Source organism: Geotrypetes seraphini, chromosome 17 (assembly GCF_902459505.1).
Source record: "Geotrypetes seraphini chromosome 17, aGeoSer1.1, whole genome shotgun sequence".
Lineage (NCBI taxonomy): Eukaryota > Metazoa > Chordata > Amphibia > Gymnophiona > Dermophiidae > Geotrypetes > Geotrypetes seraphini.
In genome coordinates this window covers 21,203,240-21,224,380 of record NC_047100.1, presented here as the reverse complement: position 1 = coordinate 21,224,380, position 21,141 = coordinate 21,203,240, and the positions used below count along the sequence as shown (strand labels likewise).

At 40.9% G+C, this 21,141-nt stretch overlaps 1 protein-coding gene across 7 annotated transcripts in view; it reads left to right on the top strand.

Annotated features, from left to right (window-relative positions):
- The window catches only part of CADPS (calcium dependent secretion activator), a 447,229-nt gene that overhangs the window by 181,913 nt on the left and 244,175 nt on the right, over positions 1–21,141 (top strand). For all 7 annotated transcript variants that reach the window (XM_033925902.1, XM_033925901.1, XM_033925899.1 and 4 more), the window contains exons 10-11: positions 3,148–3,256; positions 4,746–4,958. In XM_033925902.1, coding sequence (XP_033781793.1) covers positions 3,148–3,256; positions 4,746–4,958 — 322 coding nt within the window. The remainder of the gene's footprint in view (positions 1–3,147; positions 3,257–4,745; positions 4,959–21,141) is intronic.

Here is a 21,141-nt window from a genome sequence, read left to right as displayed (position 1 = left end):
GCTATTTAACCCTGACCAAGTGATTCAGTCAGTCAGCGGCCATCTAAATAGTTTTGAATACCAGTTCTAAAACCAAGGAGACCTGGCCCATATAACGTGACTTAAAGGGCTAATCCAAATGGCCCTCAAGGCCCCCGACTACCTCGGCTTTAGAAAATTACTCAAAACCCACCTCTTCCTTAATGCCCCTTCCTAACTAAATAAACCTCTCCCCATTACTACCCCTCCCCCTTCCACCCTGGCAACTTTGATCAATTTGGTTTTGAACCGCTTGTTATTATGTTTAATTGACCTGAACCACCTGTAACTCTGTTTAATTGACGTGAACCGCCTAGAACTCTCCTGGGTATGGCGGTATACAAAAATAAAGTTATTATTATTAGTTCAGGTTGTCTTGCCTTAATGCAGCATTAGTTAAACGACTGCAGGGTAAATATTGAATATTTTCACTCTCTAGGTAGTAGCAGCACTGAATGCCATATTTAATTAAAGTGATACAGCTGGCGTTTTAAAACAAATGCTGACCTCAGTGGTGGATTGACTCCTAAACTGCAAATACTGTCCTACAGAATAAGCTATTACATGTTGAAAATCTGTTTTGGGTGAGTTACAATTAAACAATGTGCTGTACCAACAGAGGGCAGCAGTACATTATATTACATGTGGCCATTCTAGCCTTGGTACTAAATCATTTTTTTCAAAGCGTAATAAATCTAATGGATTTATTTATATGTTACAAAAATACAGTCTGGCTAATATCTTGTTATCCTGTATGGAGACATTGCCTTCAGTTCTTGAGCGATTTGAAGGCTTACACACCGTTTATTGAGGCTCAGGTGCACAGTTTCCAGAAAAGACATTATAGTACATTGGTACTAAAGTTTTAGAGAGTCACCTAAAGCTCGAGGTTTATTCAGAGCTCATGAAAATGTCTAAATTGATAAAATTCTGTCTGGAATCCAGTATGTATCACAACCAGAGCAAACTCATTTGAAATTGTTTGATAATAAGGCCCTTATTCTATAAACTTAGACGCCAGTACGCCTAAGTTAATTCCAAAATGCCCCTTAAAAGTGGACTTACAAGGTGCTGGAATTGCACCCCCAGAGGCACCTACTGGCGCCTAACACCACTGTAGGTGTGGCTACACTGGTGCGATTCACGTCCAAGGTAGGCGCCAGAAATGTAGGTGTTGAAAACCCTGGCCTACACTTCTGACACATACCTTTTCAGGAGGCGTGATTCTCTAAATGACGGCCATCTTGTGATTGACACATGATCAGCAGCCACTGATAACAGCACCATTTAGAGAATCCAGGCCTAAATGTCCCTGTAAGCTGCTGGCCTAAAGTACAGAGAATCCATTGCTTTTCTACCAGCCCTCCTTTAGAGAGTTGAGATTTTCAAAATGCCGACTTTAAGGTGTGTCCCAGAGGTGATTTTAAATCCTGACGGCAGACCCCCTGCAGCCAAAAAGGCTTATGTCAAGGATTTGACTTTGAATAGATTGTGTCGTGCAGACAGTGACTCCAAGGAGTGAAAGCTGACACCTACAGCACTAATGACAGCCACTGCACATCTCAGAGGGATTTTAAGATTGGTTTAATATGACTGGCACTTAGCAGTTTAGCTCCCATTCTTTGTGACAGGATGTCACTCTGGGACCTGTCTGAGATGCACATTAGGGCATTGAAAATTTACAACCTCAAAAAATATGACACTGTGGTGAATGGACACATACATAACAGGGGAGGGGGGGTGAGTTGGGTCTGTATTTTGTTAAGCAATGGTTTAGAAAGACTGTGAGATATTTCTCCTTATTGACAATGCATGAAAGAGCTAGGTGGAAAGACAATGAGCCTAATTATTCTAAACAATTTAAACGGCCAAGAGAGGTTCCTGGCCATTTAAATTGCCTGTCTGCGGCTAACTGAGAATTTTCAGTGCCACTTAACAGGCAACTGACAATGAAATTGCCCGGTTAGTGCCAAAGCCAAAACCAGCTATTTGAGGGGGGAGTGGTTCTGGGAGGCAGATTTGGCGCTTAGGACAGGATTTTTTTAAAAACGTATTAAAAAGCAACGGTCTGCTAACACAGCTGTTTTGATAGCGAATTTTAAAAAGCGAGTCGTTCTCAAAAAACCACGCATGCAAATGAAGTCTGCAGGCAGCAGCGAAGATTCGCTAAATTTGCATGTGCCCATCGCTGACGATAGCGATGGGCACATGCGCAGAAAACCCCCAAAAAGGAAAAAAAATCCCGAAAAATACAAGAGCATTTCCGTGTCAGAGACTGCTAGAAATGTCGCAAAAGACAGAGATAATCCATATACTGTATTTTTCATTCCATAAGACGCACTTCCCCCCCCCAAAAAAAAAGTGGGTGGAAATAAGGTTGCGTCTAATGAAGCAAATAACCCCCCCTCCCCCCCCCGCGGTACCTTTAAACATTGGAGGTCGGTGGACGGCTGCCTGCTGCTTGTCGGGGCCTACCGCGCACAAGTGTGCTGATGCCTGGGCCCTAATTGCGCTGGTCGCTGGTGCTTCGCAGGCTGGCTGCCTGCTGATTACGGGCACGTCGGGGCCAGCGGTGCACACGGGCGCTGCTGCACGGGCGTGTGTCACTTCTGACCTCAGAGACAGCCATTCAGAAGTGGTGCATGCTCACGCAGCAGCACGCTTGTGCCTAACCTTTGATAGCATTTACATAATCGAGCCCTAACTGGTTAAGTGTCACTGAATATTCTTGGAGCCTCTCCTGGCTATTTAAATGGATTTGAATATCAGGCAGTAGTTTTATTTAGTTTTTTTTTTTGGGGGGGGGGTTAACTATAGAGATTTAAGTTTATAATCCATATTTTGCTGGTAGAGAAAATCCTTGCCAAGGTTGTAGATGCCTACTTAAAATCGACAAAAAAACACAGGTTCTCTATCTAGTAGCATGGGTCGGCAGCATAGAATGTTGCTACTCTTTGGGCTTTGGCCAGGTACTAGGGACCTGGATTGGTCACCTTGAGAACAGGCTACTGGGCTTGATGGACCATTGGTCTGACCCAGTAAGGCTACATACATTTTCTTTTCTTATGGCTGTGCTTGCTTGTTGATATTTAATCATAGTACAATCACAGGTTTGTGATTTTCCTTTAGGTCAGTCAATATACATTTGCAATGTGCAGCTATCGGGAGAAAAAAGCCGAACCTCAGGAATTGCTGCAACTTGATGGATACACTGTGGACTACACTGACCCCCAGCCAGGTACAGTACGCACATTGCGGACCATTTACAATAGGCCAATGCTCAAGACCTAAAGCCAGCGAAGGAGGTGATTAGCACCGACATCAGGGTGCGCAGAATGCTGTAACGGTTATTTATGCTGGAAGTTGTGTGTTGTTTTATTTTGAGCTATCACAATTAGATGATTTCATTTCTCATAATGACATGCTTCACTTTATTGACGTTTGATGGATTATTTTTATTTTTACACTATAATGTACCTTTAGTAGTAGTGATAGCAGACAGTGACAAGATAGCACATTAAATTTATAGGACTGTATTATCCTTGATTTTCTTCTTCTTTTTTTTTTCTTTAATGGCTTCTTTTTTTCTAGGATGTTGTGGACTTTATTGAAACTGTTTCTATTTGGGTTTAGTAAGTCATATATATACCAAGTTTGGTTGAAATCTGTCCATGCGTTTCAAAGTTATGCTGGAACATACATACATAAATACACACGCTGATACATCCGATTTTATATATATATATATATATATATATATATATATATATTTATACAGGACAGCACTTAACACCCCCCTCCCCCTTATACAAAACCATAGCATGGTTTATAGCGTCAGCCGTGGTAGTAACAGCTGTTACCACCATGACCAGCGCTAAAAACTGCACTATGGTTTTGTAAAAGGGGAGAGGGTAAGTTAGGTGGCAGTAGGTGCCGTTTAAACAATTTGGGCCTTGTATTCCTAATCAGTAGAATTTTATTTATTTTTTTAAAAAAAATTATATTCCGCACTATATTATTCTAGGTGGATCACAATTGCACATGCATAAAATGAAAACAAAAATGTACAGTGCTACTTTTGTTTCAGTAATTACTCCATTCATAGAAGAATGAGCCCAAGAAACTGAAGCCAAAGTGGATATTTATGATTTAATTGTAATGTACCTCTATACTACAAGGACCGTCAGGTTTAAATTATAGTCAACCAAAATTTGTTGATTTGTCCAGTTTTCTATACCGTTTTCCCCAGGAAGCTCAGAACAGTTTACATGGGTTTATTCAGGTACTCAAGCATTTTCCCTGTCTGTCCTGGGGGCTCACAATCTATCTAATGTACCTGGGATAATGGGGGTATTAAGTGACTTGCCAAGGGTCACAAGCAGCAGAGTGAATTAGGGTGCTTATGCTGTAGCTTTAACCACTGTGCCACACACTACCTTCCTGAGCAATTCAGCCTTTGAGACTGCAGTCCCAGCTTTGATTTTATTTTTATTTAGTTGCGTGCTTTATGATTTTTTTCTCAATTATCCCCAAACCTGGAGCCCAGAATAAAATTACGGTACCGTGCTGCCAGGCATCCTTTATCAGGCACTTCAGTAAGGGAAAGTTTCTGAGTAGGTCTTAATCCAAATGAAGATCAAGCTTGTTCATCTCCTTCTCTCTGCTTGTGGTCAAATCTCTGCGGGTTCCAGGCTATAAACGCTTTAATCATCCATGTCTCTTGCTAGGCTTGGAGGGTGGCCGAGCTTTTTTCAATGCAGTGAAGGAAGGCGACACGGTGATCTTTGCGAGCGATGACGAGCAGGATCGCATCCTCTGGGTCCAAGCAATGTATCGAGCGACTGGGCAGTCCCACAAACCGGTGCCACCCACGCAAGTGCAAAAACTCAACGCAAAAGGAGGAAATGTGCCGCAGCTAGATGCGCCGATTTCACAATTTTGTAAGTAAAGAAGCACCTGTGTCAGGCGGCAGCAACATAGTGGATCAAATTTTATGTAGGATTGATCTGCATGAGCCACCGATATATAGATATGTGTATACTTCCCTCTCTATAAATGTATCTATATAGCTAGCATATATTTATTAACTGCCTTTATGAAGAGATTCAGCCATGGCAGTGTACAGATATATGTATCAATAATATCAGGCTCCTATATTTTAAACCTCTCCAAAATTTCAAAAGTAAAGTATCGACTAGAGAAGGTCTTAAAGTATTTTGACCCACAGACCTCAGAAATGCCTTGGTGTATGTTCAATTCTCTTTAAAGAACTTACAAGCCAGAAACGGCATCCATAGTTGTCATAGGTCACTATATTATTATTTAAGTTTTTATTTGTTTAATAACTTATATAAATATTTTAGATATCAAAAAGTACTCATCTTTCATCTACGCGGGTGGGGGTAGGCACCCCCACCCGCGTAGATGAAAGATGAAAGATGAGTACTTTTTGATATCTAAAATATTTATATAAGTTATTAAACAAATAAAAACTTAAATAATAATATAGTGACCTATGACGACTATGGATGCCGTTTCTGGCTTGTATGTTCTTTAAAGAGAATTGAACATACACCAAGGCATTTCTGAGGTCTGTGGGTCAAAATACTTTAAGACCTTCTCTAGTCGATACTTTACAGATATATGTATAACATATGGATAAAGCCAGATCTATATATCAGTGGAGCTATATAAATATGGTTTTCATGTTTGAAATTTTTAGTAATATGAGCTGTATTCAGTAAATGATGCCCAAATTTGGATGCTTAAAAAAATTCATGCTAAGTGTTATGCCTTACAAAGCAGGGCTTAGAGCAGATTCTTGTGCCCAACTATGAGCATGAAGATTTATGGCATTAATCCTGGTATGCAGGTTAGGCACATCACCCTGATATTCTGTATCACTGTGCCGAAACATTCAGAATGTCCCTGCCCCTCTCATAGCCACGCCCCCTTTGGGTTGCCAGAAAATGATCCCAGGGACAAATTTGTCCCCGTCCCCGCAGGATCTCTCTAGCCCTGTCCCATCCCAGTGAGTTCTTTTCCTGCCCCTGCCCCATTCCTGCAAGCTCTGCCTTAACCCGCACAAGCCTCGAACGCTTATGAAGTTAAAGTGTTCGAGGCTTGCGCAGATGAGGACAGAACTTGCAGGAATGGGGCAGGGACGGGAAAAGAACTCACTGGGGCGGGATGAGGCTAGAGATCTCTCGCGGGAACGGGGAATATTTGTCCCTTTGTCATTCTCTATAACAAGACACTTTGGGCACCCAGAGTTATAGAAGAGTGCATAGGCAGATGTGCAGGTAACTCCAAATTAGTGGCAATGAACTTCAGTGAACATTGGTAATTGGCTGTTAGCGCTCAGTTGACTCACTCAGTTTACATGCGCATCTCGGCTCTGTGCTTAATTTGGGTGGTTTGCATAGATTCTACAGATATGTGTATACATATGTAGACAATATATAAACATATTGGAAATATAATAGGCATATGAGAGCAACACATATTCATTTATGTGTGTATAAACATGTGTGGGCAATCAGTATGCATATTGACCACATTTCTAACATAAAAACCATATATATATTCTTATATAATAATTATTATTTTATCCAGGCAGAATTGATCAGGCTTAGTATTCCAGTGGGTTATAACAGAAGTCATAAAACATGCCATGTCTTCATTAAGGAGCCCTTTTACTAAGGTGTGCAAACAGATTTTGCACGCACTAATGATTAGCATGCAGTAAGGCCCTGTTTCTATAAATGGGACCTAACTTCTAGGCGCTGAGGAGCTCTGTTGTCAATCATCCAGGAGGGGGAGCTATTTATGGAATCACACCTAGTGGCACCTAAGCAGCCTTAGGCACCGGTAGGAGTTGAAGCCGTAGGCGCACTCCCATTTATGTCAGGGTTTTCTTGGCCTAAATGAGAGCGCCTAAGTTAGGCACCTACCAATGCCTAAGTCAAACTATGCCCAAAATCCACTCAGTATCCACCCCTATCCACGCCAACTTTCTGGAAGGCACTGCGGAGTAGACGCCTACCAGCTAACTTTTTAATTGCTTTTTAATAGTGGCAATTAAGCCTAATTGAATATTTTAGTTAGGTGCCTAGATCGGCTAAGCACAGCAATCTAGAAACCTAACTTCAGGTGTCGTTTATAGAATCTGGCCTAAATAGTGGCGTAGTCAGGGGGGGGTGCGGACCGCCCCAGACACTAGGTGGGTTGGGGCGCTGGCAGCTCTCCGCCCCCCCCTGCCACACCACACCACCCCCACCCAGTACCTCAATATTATCTTCGCTAGCACGAGCAACTTCTGCCTGTTGCTTACGCCAGCCTGGTTCTCGTCTGAATCACTTCCGGGTCATGGGGCCAGGAAGTAACGTCAGAGGGAAATCCAATGCTGGTGTGAGGAGCATGCTTGCAGAAGCCACGCACGCTGGCGAACGTTAAGAGGTACGGGGGAGGGAGAGCGTAAGTGTGGAATGGGGGGGGGCGCAGAAGGAGCGGGGACACGGAGAGGAGGCAGGGGGCTGTTCCACCACCCTGGGCGCCTTCTAACTTTACTAAGCCACTGAACTTAAATGCTAAGCCCATCAAAATAAAATGGGCTTCTTAGCATTTGGTGCATGCTAATCATTACTTTAGCGCCTTAGTAAAATCAGTCCTAATTAATTAAGATTGTAATACCATAGTTTTTATTGTGAATTCATATCAATGCAGAAACTTTCATGACAATTTATTTCACTCCAAGAAAGACTCTGGCCACCATGCAGATGGCAGAATTTCCAAAATTAAATGTGGCATGTAGTCCACAGATAGTTCTCCCTGTGCCCACATCTTAGGAGAAAATCTCTGATTCCAGTGCAAACCTTGTCAAGGCCCTGTGTTTCTAAAGTGGGTAAGACGCCTGTCCCACTGCCTAAGTTCCACGCTTGCTTCAGTCATTGGCACATGTACTGTTTTTGAGTGGTGCACAGTTTCTAAGATTGCAACAGGAGCTCGTGTTCATTGTGCACAGAGTAAAAACCTCAAGCAAGTGTGTGGCCGAAATAAGCATTTCATGAACCACTTGAGGATTTGCCCCGCGCCATTCAAAACCAGAACCTCTAACCTCCCCCGTGTAGAGGGCTTTATATACTACACTTCATCTGCTCAGAAGACAGAGATCTGGACAGGGTTTGAATTGGAGGCTTACTGTACAGGGCACTTAGCAAGGTAGCAATTATAACCCCATGAAAAACGGAAACTTTTGCTACTGAATGATAATTTAAAGCAGCAGCACTGGAAACAAATCTTTAGAAAACTCAGTTGACAGACACACAAACACGCACAAACAATTACTCCTTCTACTACTACTATTTATTATTTCTATAGCGCTGAAAGGTGTACGCATCGCTGTACATTCTAACACACAATAGACCGTCCCTGCTCAGAAGAGCTTACAATCTAATTTAGACAGGACATTTCAAGGTTGGGGAGATTATAGTGGGTCTAGGTATGTGATAGCAGTGAGGGGGAATTAAGAGTTGAAAGCAGTTTCAAAAAAGTGGGCCTTTAGCTTGGATTTGAACGCTGCCAGGGACGGATCATGACGTATTGATTCAGACAGTCTGTTCCAGGCATACGGGGGGCTTCAGAGCGAATGCACTTGTAAGTCAGCAAGAGGAGTTTAAACTGTATTCGGAAATGGACGGGGAGGCAATGAAGCAACTTGAGGAGAGGGGTAATGTGAGACTAGCGGCGCTCATGGAATATGCAGCAGCATTTTGAACGGATTTTATACCATATGCATCTTTACAAATCTTTACATAAATCAGGAACCTCCTGTGCTGACTGGTGTGCCTATAAAACTCTTACCACGGAAGCACAACCCCATGTGTGGAAACAATCAATTTATTGCAAACATATAAATAATGAAAGCATAGACATATAAATAATTAAAACATAAAGCAAGCTTCACAGAGAGTCCTTGCATCCTTTCTATACTGGACCCCAACACAGTCTGTATTTCGGCTTTAAAAAAAAGCCTTCCTCAGGAATATGTAGATCAAATCTATAAGGCAAAACAGCACGAATTTAAAACAAACTTAACATTAAAAATATATATATATTAAGAGAACAGAACGATCATAAAAGGACTGTTAAACAAAGGACCATAAGAATAAAAATAAAACCATACAAAATGCCTTAATGTTTATGATTAACTGCTGGAATTATATAAATCCGACACTCATTATTTGGCGCTTCCTTTTTCTACGGCTCATGTGTGGTGTCCCTTCCCTACTTTTTTTGGACTGGTTCACCTATAAAACGCAGACTATAGATTGGGTCCTTGTGCTAAAATGTGGCCTGTGTTATCAGAAGTTGGGGCTTCCCTGCATGCTAAGGCCACCTTTAGCTCATCTGTAAAAAGGCCGAGTGTCCTACTTTCCCCATTAATGGCCACGTGCTAATTTCACAATCAACGCATTGCCGCTGGTATGGGAGCCATTACTCACATCTGTTTACTAGGCGGTAAGGGCTCCTGCACTAACCACGCACTAAGGCCAATATTCTAAGTTAGGTCACAAAATCTATTAGGTACTCCACTTATTTTGTCTGAGAGTTAATTTTGTCTGAAGAAAAAGCCTCAGGTCTTTTCTGGTAGAGCTAAAGGCTCAAATCACTACCTCCCACATCAGTGGCTCTAAAACACTTCCGTTAGAATGACTAATTGCCACTATGGTTATTCTTAAGGACTGAGGTTTAAAACAACTTTGCTGACAATAATTTCAGTGGTGTCCTATATATAGCCAACGTTTCACGGAACTTAGCCATTTCTTCAGGGCTCTTAGACTTCCATTCGCTGTTCACAGTTTTGTGAGTGCAATTTTATAAAGTATGTTTCACTCTTTTGTCTTAAAAACGTATATTAATCTCAAAAAGGAACAAAACAATATTACTCACCTGATCTCACCAGCGTCCTGCTCTCATAGTGGCGTCTCAGTTTCTCTTAAAGGGAGAAAAGCCTATCCAATCCCGCCATGTCATTTCTAAGGAGAATGCTGGCCTCTCCTCATTGGTTAACTAACTCAGCTGCTTCAACCACGGGTTGCTTCTTTGAAAACGTGGTAAATTTGAAATGCCAAATAAAACTACAAAAGAAGTGAGTTAGGCAGGAAGATTCTTCCAACTGCAATGATTGAAAATTGTTTGAACCTAAACCATGACTTTTTTCAGTTAAAATGTTATATGTTATGTGTTAGAACATGTGGAATAAGACATCCGGGGAGGCAACAGACAGTTATGCCTCCAGCGAAAAGAACAGCGCTGGATATACGAGCTAGAGTCAATAGTCCCTAAAGGATTAAACACGAGCATAGATTGGTACTACAATTATTAATCTTCAGTTCTTTTGTAGTTTTATTTGGCATTTCAAATTTACCACGTTTTCAAAGAATCATCATCGTGTGGTTGACGTGATTGGCAGCCATTTTTAATATGGCCGCCGTTTGTAGTATCCAGACCTAATTGTTTAGCTTGCAATAATGCAGCTGCCCTAACTGATTAATGCTGGGCTTACCTACTCTTTACCCTAGCACTACATATATTTTCTACCTTTTAGCATTTGGGTAGCATGTGCTGAAGACAAAACTACCATGAGACACCTGCGCGCACCCTGCAGTAGTTGATTTTAACCTGCGATAAGCATGCATTAGTGCCTACTACAGCTTAATAAAAGGGGCCCTATATTTTTGCCTATGTTTCAAAATGATGCACAAGGAGATTTATAGTGATATTAGAATATAGATACTATATGGCCTATGTGAATATGTGAAGTAATGGGAGATAAAATCCCAAGGAGCGTTAATGAGGGAACTGGAATCTCAGCCCTGCTTTTCATGCCATTGTTTTACTGCTCGGCCATTCCGTCGCTATCCTATATAGCTTTGCTTTCCACTGAGTTTCAAATAGATAGAATGGACAACTAAAATCTGACGAGGGAAATCTTCTGAAAGCAAGGGTTGCAACTATGTCAAAGAATAAATCTATTTCAAAAAATGAAAAACAAACAAACACACACACAGAAAAATGTCTAATTTGTTTCCAAAAAACTGAGCTGTGGTACTGAGACTTGAAGAGAAACAGGCAACTTGATGTTCTGAAGCTTGGTTCCCAGTACTGCTGTTTTAACTAGATCCCCTGCAATTTTTCTGCTCTCAGGCAATAGCCGTATTGGCAGTGGTATCACAAATGACATGCATAAACTAAATTTGATCACCAGCTTGCTCAGTAAGTATTCCACTGCCAGAAACAAAATCGCTTGTGCACATCACAAGGACCAATTTGATACCCATATCTGCAGTTGGTTGCTGGACAAAATGGCTCCCTAGCAAGGGCTGCTTTTGGCATCCCCTTCCGTTTTGGGCTCATGTGCTCACAGACCTGACTCCAGAGAGAAGCACGGTGCCCACCCTGGCTTCATGCCTCAGGAAGTCGCTTTGCTAGCTCATCCCTTGTAACAACTCTGCATACCTGCGGGGTCATTTGTGACATGTCAACGTGGCCGTGGCCATGCAAGCAGATGAACTGCTTACCAATTTCCAGAGATGAATGGGCCAATCAAAATAATGCAACCCACATGGAATGGATATTGAAAAGGACCTGCAGCCTGAACTTTTGAAGCACTGCCTGGTGTGAGGAGTAAAGTCGCTTAAGTGTTACCAATTAATGTTTTCATGGAATTGTTCTGCCTCTAATATATTAATATATCCTACACAGTAAAAACTGGGAAACAAGTTAATTGGAAAAGATGTGGGATGATCATTATCTTAAAGTGCAATACTTAATAGAAGCACACCGTGCGTTAAAAGTGCAAATATATACTGAACATCTTTTTCAGGTTTATATCAAAATCTAATTAGATGTGAACTCACAGTGCATTAGTTCTGCATTTGACTGATGAATTTTTGGCATACGCTGGGCATACTCATTATATCCCTGATTTCATTGGCTTTAAACTATAAAGAAAGATATAGATTGCCAAAACGATATTGTGCCCTAATTGGAACACACTCTTCCCCCCCCTCCCCCAACCCTTTCTGCCAATGGAAAAAAAAAAGATTTTTGGCTCGAAGCCATTGTAAAACAATATGCCTGTGTGCATTGTCTTCTTCCATTCTGTCTTGCCATTTTCTAGGGATGTGCATTTGCTCATATAGATTTGACTGAATAGTGTGCATTAAAAATATAGGGGTGAGTTTCATAAATGGCTCTGAAAAATCGATGCGGGCTAAAAATGTGCTAATTGACGTGTTGTTCCGTGAATCTGCATGCGCAAAGTTGAGCATGCAATCATTAGTGCCATGTATAGAATTGGGGGGATATGAAGTAATTTCATAAATTGGACACTGACATTTACACGGCAGTTAGATGTGTAAACGATTAGAAGAATTGCCAAAAGATATAAGCAGCACAAAGCAATAAATAGCAGGTATATCAAAATGTAACACCAGCAATAATCAATGATATATCTGCAAAATGATTAACATATTCAGGAATTAACATATCTAGATCCTTGTGATTCTCAGAAGCATAAAGTTTCAAAGGAAATTATTAGCAGCCCACTTTATTACTTTTCATTAACTCAAATTTTAATCCTTCAGTTTTTTTCCCTCCCTTTTTCACATGTATTGTTTTGTTAAAATAGTACTAATTGTCTTGTTTTGGGTTTTTATAGCCTAATTTTTAACTAAATGTAAATCACATTGGATTTGGATTTTGCGATCAAATCAAATATTTTAAATTAACTTGAAACTTTATATGCCATTATTCGAATCACTAGCAAAAGTGAATAATATATCTGCAAAATGATTAACATATTCAGACTGTGACTTTCAAAAGTATACCATTGCAAAGGAAATGATTAGCTGCCCATAAGGGAACATTTTATACTTTTCATTAAGTCCAATTCTAATCATATTTTTATTTTCCAATTACAGTTTTTTAGAAAACCCTTTTTTTTTGGTCATTTTCACCCTTTTCTTAGAAAAGTTGCTTCAATTGTCTCAAAAAGTTTATATGATTATACATTTTAATCATATTTTTATCTTTCAAATTGCAGTAAAAAAAACCCCAAAATTTGGCCCCCTTTAATCAAGCTGTGTTAGGGTTCTCATAGGATTGAAGCAATTGAAGCAACTTTTCTAAGAAAAGTGTGAAAATGACCAAAAAAAGGGTTTTCTAAAAAACTGTAATTGGAAAATAAAAATATGATTAGAATTGGACTTAATGAAAAGTATAAAATGTTCCCTTATGGGCAGCTAATCATTTCCTTTGCAATGGTATACTTTTGAAAGTCACAGTCTGAATATGTTAATCATTTTGCAGATATATTATTCACTTTTGCTAGTGATTCGAATAATGGCATATAAAGTTTCAAGTTTATTTAAAATATTTGATTTGATCGCAAAATCCAAATCCAATGTGATTTACATTTAGTTAAAAATTAGGCTATAAAAACCTAAAACAAGACTATTAGTACTATTTTAACAAAACAATACATGTGAAAAAGGGAGGGAAAAAAATTGAAGGATTAAATACAATTCATAAACAAATGAAAAGGGATAGGTAATAAAACAAGAGGTTGGGGAAGGTTACCCACTTAATTTTTGCTTACTTGCACTACTAGTCCACTGTAAAATATCCTAATATAATAGAATTTAAACGATTCAGTTAAAAGCATCCTTAAAAAGCCAGCTTTTTAGAAGACTTTTCATTTAAACTTACTAAGTAATTTTTCTTCTCTTATATTGATCGGGAGCGAGTTCCAAATTTGAAGGGCTGTAACATATATGTGCACAAATATGCATATACAATAAGGCCTGGATTCTCTAAATGGAGCTGTTTATTTAGGTGCTAGTAGGTACCCAAACTCAAATAAAAAACACTTTTGAAACAATATTTTTTACTGAGTTTCAAGGCACCTAGTAGTGCCTCAAAAATCAGCGCCTCCGTAGGCGCTTTTGGCCGCCTAACGCCACTGTGGGCATGGCTAATGCTGGAAGTGGCATTGGGTGGTCTGAAGTGTGATTCACATCATAGGTAGGCGCCAGAAATGTAGGCTAGGAAAACCCTGACCTACATTTCTGGTGCCTACCTTTGCCAGAGGCACGATTCTGTACCAGGCGCCATCACGTAATTGACACACAATCAACGGCCACTTTTAATCCAGCTGCCAACAGCGGCACCAGTTACAGAATCAGGGCCTAAATGCTAGAACTCCACCTAATTGCTATTCTGTAAAATATCATGCATTGCGTGTATTTTACACGCAGGCGTATACAGAGGTTTGAACTCCGATCTAAGTTCTTAATTCCGGGCACCATTTATAGAATCCGGGTCAATGTGCATTGTCAGTGTGTCACAAAGTTTTAACACGTATTATCTTAATGCTTGAATACCTGAATAAATTCTCATAAACCGTTCTGAGCTCCCCTGGGAGAACGGTGTAGAAAATCGAATGAACAAATGCATGAAAATATGTGAAATGAATAGAAAACACGTCTGATTATCCAGGGGAAAAAGGCCAAAGGAATTGAAAATAAACCAAAAATGATTGTCTTATGCACATCCCTATCACTTACCGATGATTGATTTATCACATCCGCCAAAACAAGCTCCAGACCTGCTTTTGCATGCTTCGCTTTGAAATGACGTAGCCTCTGGCAACCTGAGCAAGGCACATGTCCCCTAATCATCATCCCCCTGCTGTAACTTCATTTTGAAATACCTAATCAACCCCAGTGCTTTTCTTTGCTCCATATCTCATTGTGATTCCTGCTTCATGTCCCTGCCTTCTTCTCCACCTCAGCTTGCTTCGACCAACATTAAGGTACATTTTTTGTGTGCTGTAAATTACTAGGGTTACCAGACGTCTGGATTTCCCCAGGCATGTCCTCCTTTTCGAGGACACATCCGGGGGTTCAGACGGCTTTTCAAAACCCAGGTCTGGGATGGGTGGAGCTGGGTGGGCCTGGGGGGAGGGTCTAGGGGGGTCCGGATTTTACTAAAGTAAAATCTGGTAACCCTAGCTGTAAATCCATGGAAAACTCCTTTGACCCCAGTAGATATACCTGTATTTCAACCGTGTTTCACTGTAGTTCACTGAATCTATATTTAGTGTGGTTAAGTGGGCATGAGAGGGCCATCTGCAGATATTCAGCAGCATTTAAATGGTCCGTGCCACTGAAAATCAACTCTGACCACCACTTGCTTGGGCAGTACTTACCAAGTTAGTGGTGATATCAAGTCTGCTAATCAGTTTAGGGGCACATTTCTAAACTTTGTTAAGCATTAATGCATGCTTAACATGGGAAAAATGGCCTAATGTGGGACATAAGAACACAAGTGTTGCCATACTGGGACAGGCCAAAAGTCCATCAAGACAAGTATCTGGGAATAAGCAGTGGATTTCCTGAAGTCCATCTTAAAATAATGGTTTATTGACTTTGCTTTTAGGTAATTATCAAAATTTTTTATTTTATTTTTATTTATTTTTAAACCCTGCTAAGCTAACTGCTTTCATCACATTCTATAGTAATGAATTCCAGAATTTAATTACACATTGAGTGAAGAAATATTTTCTCTGGCTTGCTTAAATTTACTACTAATGCATTTTGCATTAGTTTTGCCATCTGTATGTGCTAACCACGCAGTATTTAAAAATATATTTTATTTTTGAGGGGGCATGTGAGGGGTGACAAATGAGCATGGAAGCATTATTCAGCCAGTGAGCTGACATTAAGCATGCACTAACTTAATAATAACACTGACTCTCTCATGTTGATTTTTTTTTTAATGGCTGAATGCTAATACTGCATTAGATAATAATAAGTTTGCTAATGATGAGTTGCACTAAGGGATAAACTGGAAAAGTAATTACACTTCTCCCTCTGAATCTGCGGTTTCAGTATCCACGGATTCGGTTATTCATGATTTTTTTTTTTTTTTTTTTAATGAAACGCTGCATCCCGGACCTCCCTGGAGCTTACCTGGTGGTCTTGCGGGTTTTGGGGCAGGAGCGATCTTCCTTAGCTCCTGTCCTGTGCAGATCACTCATATAAAATGGCTGCTGTGAGTTCCCGTGTTCTCTCGAGACTACGACAGGAACTCCCCACAGCCATTTTGTATGAGTGATCTGCACGGGGCAGGATCGTAGGAAGATCACTCTTGCCCCGAAAGCCTGCTAGACCACCAGGTAAGCCCCGGGGAAGTCCGTGATGCAGCGTTTTGTTTATAAAAAGGTCCGGGATGCCGGGGGAAAGGCGGGGGTGAGTCAGAGCTGGCCCAAAAATTATTCGCAAATTTTCATTATTCACGAGCCAGCTCTGCCCCTAACCCCTGCGAATATTGTAAGAGAAGTGTATTATCAAATGGCAAGCCTCAAAACCAGAAAACAGACCTCAAAATAGACCATAGGCCACTATTGAGATCAGGAGCCCAGCTCATATCACTGGCTTGCTCTTAATGGAGAAAAAGACTGTTTTACAAAAACCCAGTCTCTTGTCATTCCAAATCAGAATCCCTTATGCAAATCATCTGCAGTTCAAGAAAATGTCAATATAAACCTCTTGGGCAAAATAAGCACTTATCTTAAAGTCAAGATTTTCAGTCGAGTTGATGAAATATCACAACCAATCCAAAGTAGCTTATTTTCAGGAATCCATATATCCAGCCAGAGAGGAAAACATCAGTACACTGCCAGGAAATGAAATAATGGAAAAAGACTGAATTTTACAGCTGTGCTAGAAATGGGCTTAGGCCCTGATTCTATAAAGTCCACCTAAATTTAGGCACCAACATAGGCACTGATTCTATAAAATGTAGGCACCCATTATAGAATCACGCTTAACGTCACCTAGGCATGCTTAGGCAGCGCTCAGCATCCTAACATTTAGGCTCCCCCAATTTATGCCATGGTTTTCTATACCTAAAATTAAGCGCCAATATCGGAGCCCAGCGACACCTGATTCACAAAGAGGTGCCTAACTCGAAAACACACCTATGATCTGCCCACCTAACCACACCCACTTTTAATCTGGGTGCCTGCTTTTTACAGAATTGAGTTTTTTGAGTTAGGTGCCTAAATTTCAATTAAATCCAATTACAGTTCATTGTGAGGTGTTGAGTGCCAATATCAGCACTGATTAATCTACTACTGCTTATCACTTCTATAGTGCTGAAGGGTATATGCAGTGCTGTACATTAAATAGATGGTCCCTGCTTGGAAGAGCTTACAATCTAACTTGGACAGACAGACATGACAGAGGGTTGGGAAGCAGAACCCAAGGTGAGAAGAGTTAGGAGTTGAAAGCAGAAGTGGGCTTTTAACTTGGACTTGACCACTGCCAGAGACTGAGCCCACCGTGGGGATTCGGGCAGTTTGTTCCAGGCATACGGTGCAGCGAGACAGAAGGGACGGAGACTGGAGTTGGCAGAGGGAGGAGAAGGGCACATATAGGAGGGACTTACCAGCTGAGTGGAGCTTGTGGAGGGGGGGGGACTTGGGGGAAGATAAGTGAAGAGAGATAATGAGGGGCAGCTGAGTGAAATCAATTAAATTAGGTGGTCTTCATAGAGTCAGGGCCTTAGTGCACAGGAAAGTCCCATGTTAGGATGGGCAAAGCACATTTTAGTAAAAGAGCCTCTAAGTAAGCACATAGAGGTAAATTCTATACATGGTGCCTACAAACTCAAAGCTAACCCTCCCCCCCCAAAAAAAACAAAAAAAAAACACAACATTGAGCAATATTCTATAAACCACACTTAGTTAGGTGCAGTTTATAGAATAGTGCTTATGCCTGAGATCCATCCCTACCTATAGGTGACATAAGACATAAGAATAGCCTTACTGGGTCAGACCAATGGTCTATCAAGCCTAGTAGCCCATACTCATGGCCAATCCAAGTCACTAGTACTTGGCCGAAACCCAAAGAGTAGCAGCATTCCAGCAACTCAAAGAATAGCAGGTTTCCAGAATCCCAATGAGAGCAACGTTCCAGAAATGAGATCGTGATGTCATAGTGCCTCAGAGCCAACCTCATCAGTGATGTCACAATGGCTTAATTGTCCTATACTTGGCACATGTAAGAGCATAAGAACAACCATACTGGGTCATACCAATGATCTATTTAGCCCAATAACCCATTCTCATGGTGGCCAATCCAGGTCACTAGTACCTGGCAAAAACCAAAAAAGTAGCAACATTCCATGCTACCGATCCAGGGCAAGCAGGTGCATCCATTTGCAGCAACTGAAATGTGGGACGAATCGTCAACCCTAACTTTGATGCACATGCCCCTTATTCTATAATTACATGAGTAAATTTGAGGAACGTCCTCATTCTGCCCATTACCTTCCCATTTCTGCACTGTGTGTAAATTTTAGGCACAAATCTCATGCCTCAATTTACACACACAAATTTAAATTAAATCCAATTAATGCTGATAATTTTTAAGAAGCCAATTATCAGTGTTATTTGGCTTGAAATTTTTAAGAAGCCAATTATCAGTGTTATTTGGCTTGTTATTCAACTAAGTAGTGCTTACAAATTGGGCATGTGGCCAAATTTGCATGTTCAACTCTAAGCACCATGTGTAGAATTCAGGAGGTAAGGGGCAATTTTCTAGCTAGATGCCTGAGGTCGGGCGTCTCTTTGCACATGTTCGTGCACCAAAAACTAGTACTTAAGCAAGTTAATTCCGTAAGTGTTATGGCACAAAAACAATGGGCATACATGTGTGTGGAGCATAGGTGGGACATGTGCGTGTCTCCCAGTTATACATGCAACCAGTGGTGTATCAAGGGAGGGAGTTGGCTGAGCTGGTGGTGCCTGGTATCACCATTCCGTGCGGCCCCTACTTTTCCCCGCCACTTGAGCGCCCTCTCCCCACATGCCTTTTACATTGTTCATCGGCGTAAGCGGCATCTTCCGCCTCCTGCTCACATTGGCCTCGGCTCCCTTCTGATATCACATCCCGGTCCCGTGACCAGGAACTGACATCAGAAGGGATCTGAAGCCAGCATGCTTCGAAAGTATGCTAGATCATTTCTAATTCTTGACTTTAACGGAAAAATTCCGCCTCCCCCCCCCCCAGGTAATTTTGGAAATCTTTATAGGACTCTCTTAAATTCTGACAAATTTTAAGGAGCATCCAAGCCCCTCCCATAGCCGCACCCCCTTTTGAGATTGGTGCATTAGAATTTACATGCACCACCTTATAGAATATGCTTACAAAGTTGCGCGCATAAATTCTAATTTGTGCTAAATACTGCCGATTGGCTTATTGGTGACATTAGTCACCATATATAGAATCCAAGACAATGGGTATGTAAATGTTAGCATCCGGCATATACAACCTCCCTTTTAAGGCAATCCCACCTTTCTATCTGCTGAGGTAATTGTCAGCATGGACCTTCATTGTTAACACACAATCATTTCTGCATTAAGCAACTACTACAGGTTGGTGAGCAGGCCCCTTTACGGGGGGGGGGGGGTATATTTGTTATTATTTAGTTCACTAGCATATTTATTGCATGCTTTATTAGTTAGCATATATTAAACAGTTCTAATGCATGTTAAAAAAAAAACCCCAAAACTTTTCATTAAACATGCGTGAGCTGCACCGATAAAAATGTCCAAAATGTGGGAAAAATAGCCCAGACAAACTGAATTCCTGCCTGGTGCTCATCCCTACCTTTTTTCTCTCAATCACTGCTCAGAGCATGTCTCATGTTTGCCTTCTGTGAGCTTCTGCTCTTCTGTTATCCTTCCAGTTGAATCCATTTTATTCTATTTGTAATGTTGTCAGATAGCTTCTGGTCTGAAAGACCAAAGATGTTACTGATGAAGGCTTTGTTAAAAGAAGCAGTAAATCCACAAGTTCAAAACTGTTATGTTCATTCACAGTTAAAGTCAATGAAGAGAACTCAACACAGTCCTGTGGAGAGACCAATCGGGACCCCTGAGGAAGACTTTGAAGGTCAAAACACGGACCGTGTTGAGTTCTCTTCATTGACTTTAACTGTGGATGAACGTAATAGTTTTGAACTTATGGATTTACTGCTTGTTTTACAAAGCCTTCTGGTTCCACAGTCTTTTTTGCTTTGGACTTTTACCCCTCTGTGGATCCAAGGGGGTCAACCCTTTCATCGTGACAGAAAGACCTCCAGTCCTTGTTTTGCTCTTATTTCATTTAGTGACCTGGTTTTCATGAGACAAAGTAGGCCTTAAAATCCATTTACACAGTAGTGGACAATGGAAACTAGGTCAGTCTGTCCATTTGATCCGGTTAGCTTAGCCACTTGTCTGTAGATCACCACAAATCACTACCCATCCTTTTCAGCTTCACCTTCCATGCTTCAGCATAACATAAACCCATCCTTTCCAGTCACCCCTTTATGATTTAAACAGGGCATGTAACTTTTTTTTTCTTTCATATCTGGCATACTTCATAATGCACACATGGTACTTTCAGGCTAAACCGTGGTTTAAAATAGCCATAAGGTAAACTGAGTATTGCATTTTTAAGAGGTATATTTGTCTGATGAAAGGTAAGAATGAACCTTATTTCGAATTCTCAGCTATTTTGTATTCATTGAAATAGCATTTCAGCTCTTTGTTTACCTTGCTTGCCTTATTACGTACCAGCAAGATCTAAAGGACTGTTTGATTTTCTGGAAATTGCAGTAGAAATAGAGCATTGCACAATAGGAATATGTTCTTGTTACAGAAAATTACGCACTCCACTCTTGTTCTATAGCTCTGTCTGTTAAAGGGAGCTTAGAAAAACTATTTAGGACTCAGAGAATGTAATGTACTATTTTATTTATTTTTAGTATTTTTATATCACTTATAACCTAAGTGGTGTACATTCAGGTCCTCAAGCATTTTTCCCTGGCTGTCCTGGTGGGCTCACACACTATCTGATGTACCTGGGGCAATGGGAGGATTAAGTGATTTGCTCAGGGTCACAAGGAGCAGCATGGGATTTGAACCCATAACCTCCGGGGGCTGAGGCTGTAGCTCTAACCACTGTGCCAGAAACTCCCACAATGTTATGTGATGTTAAAGATTAT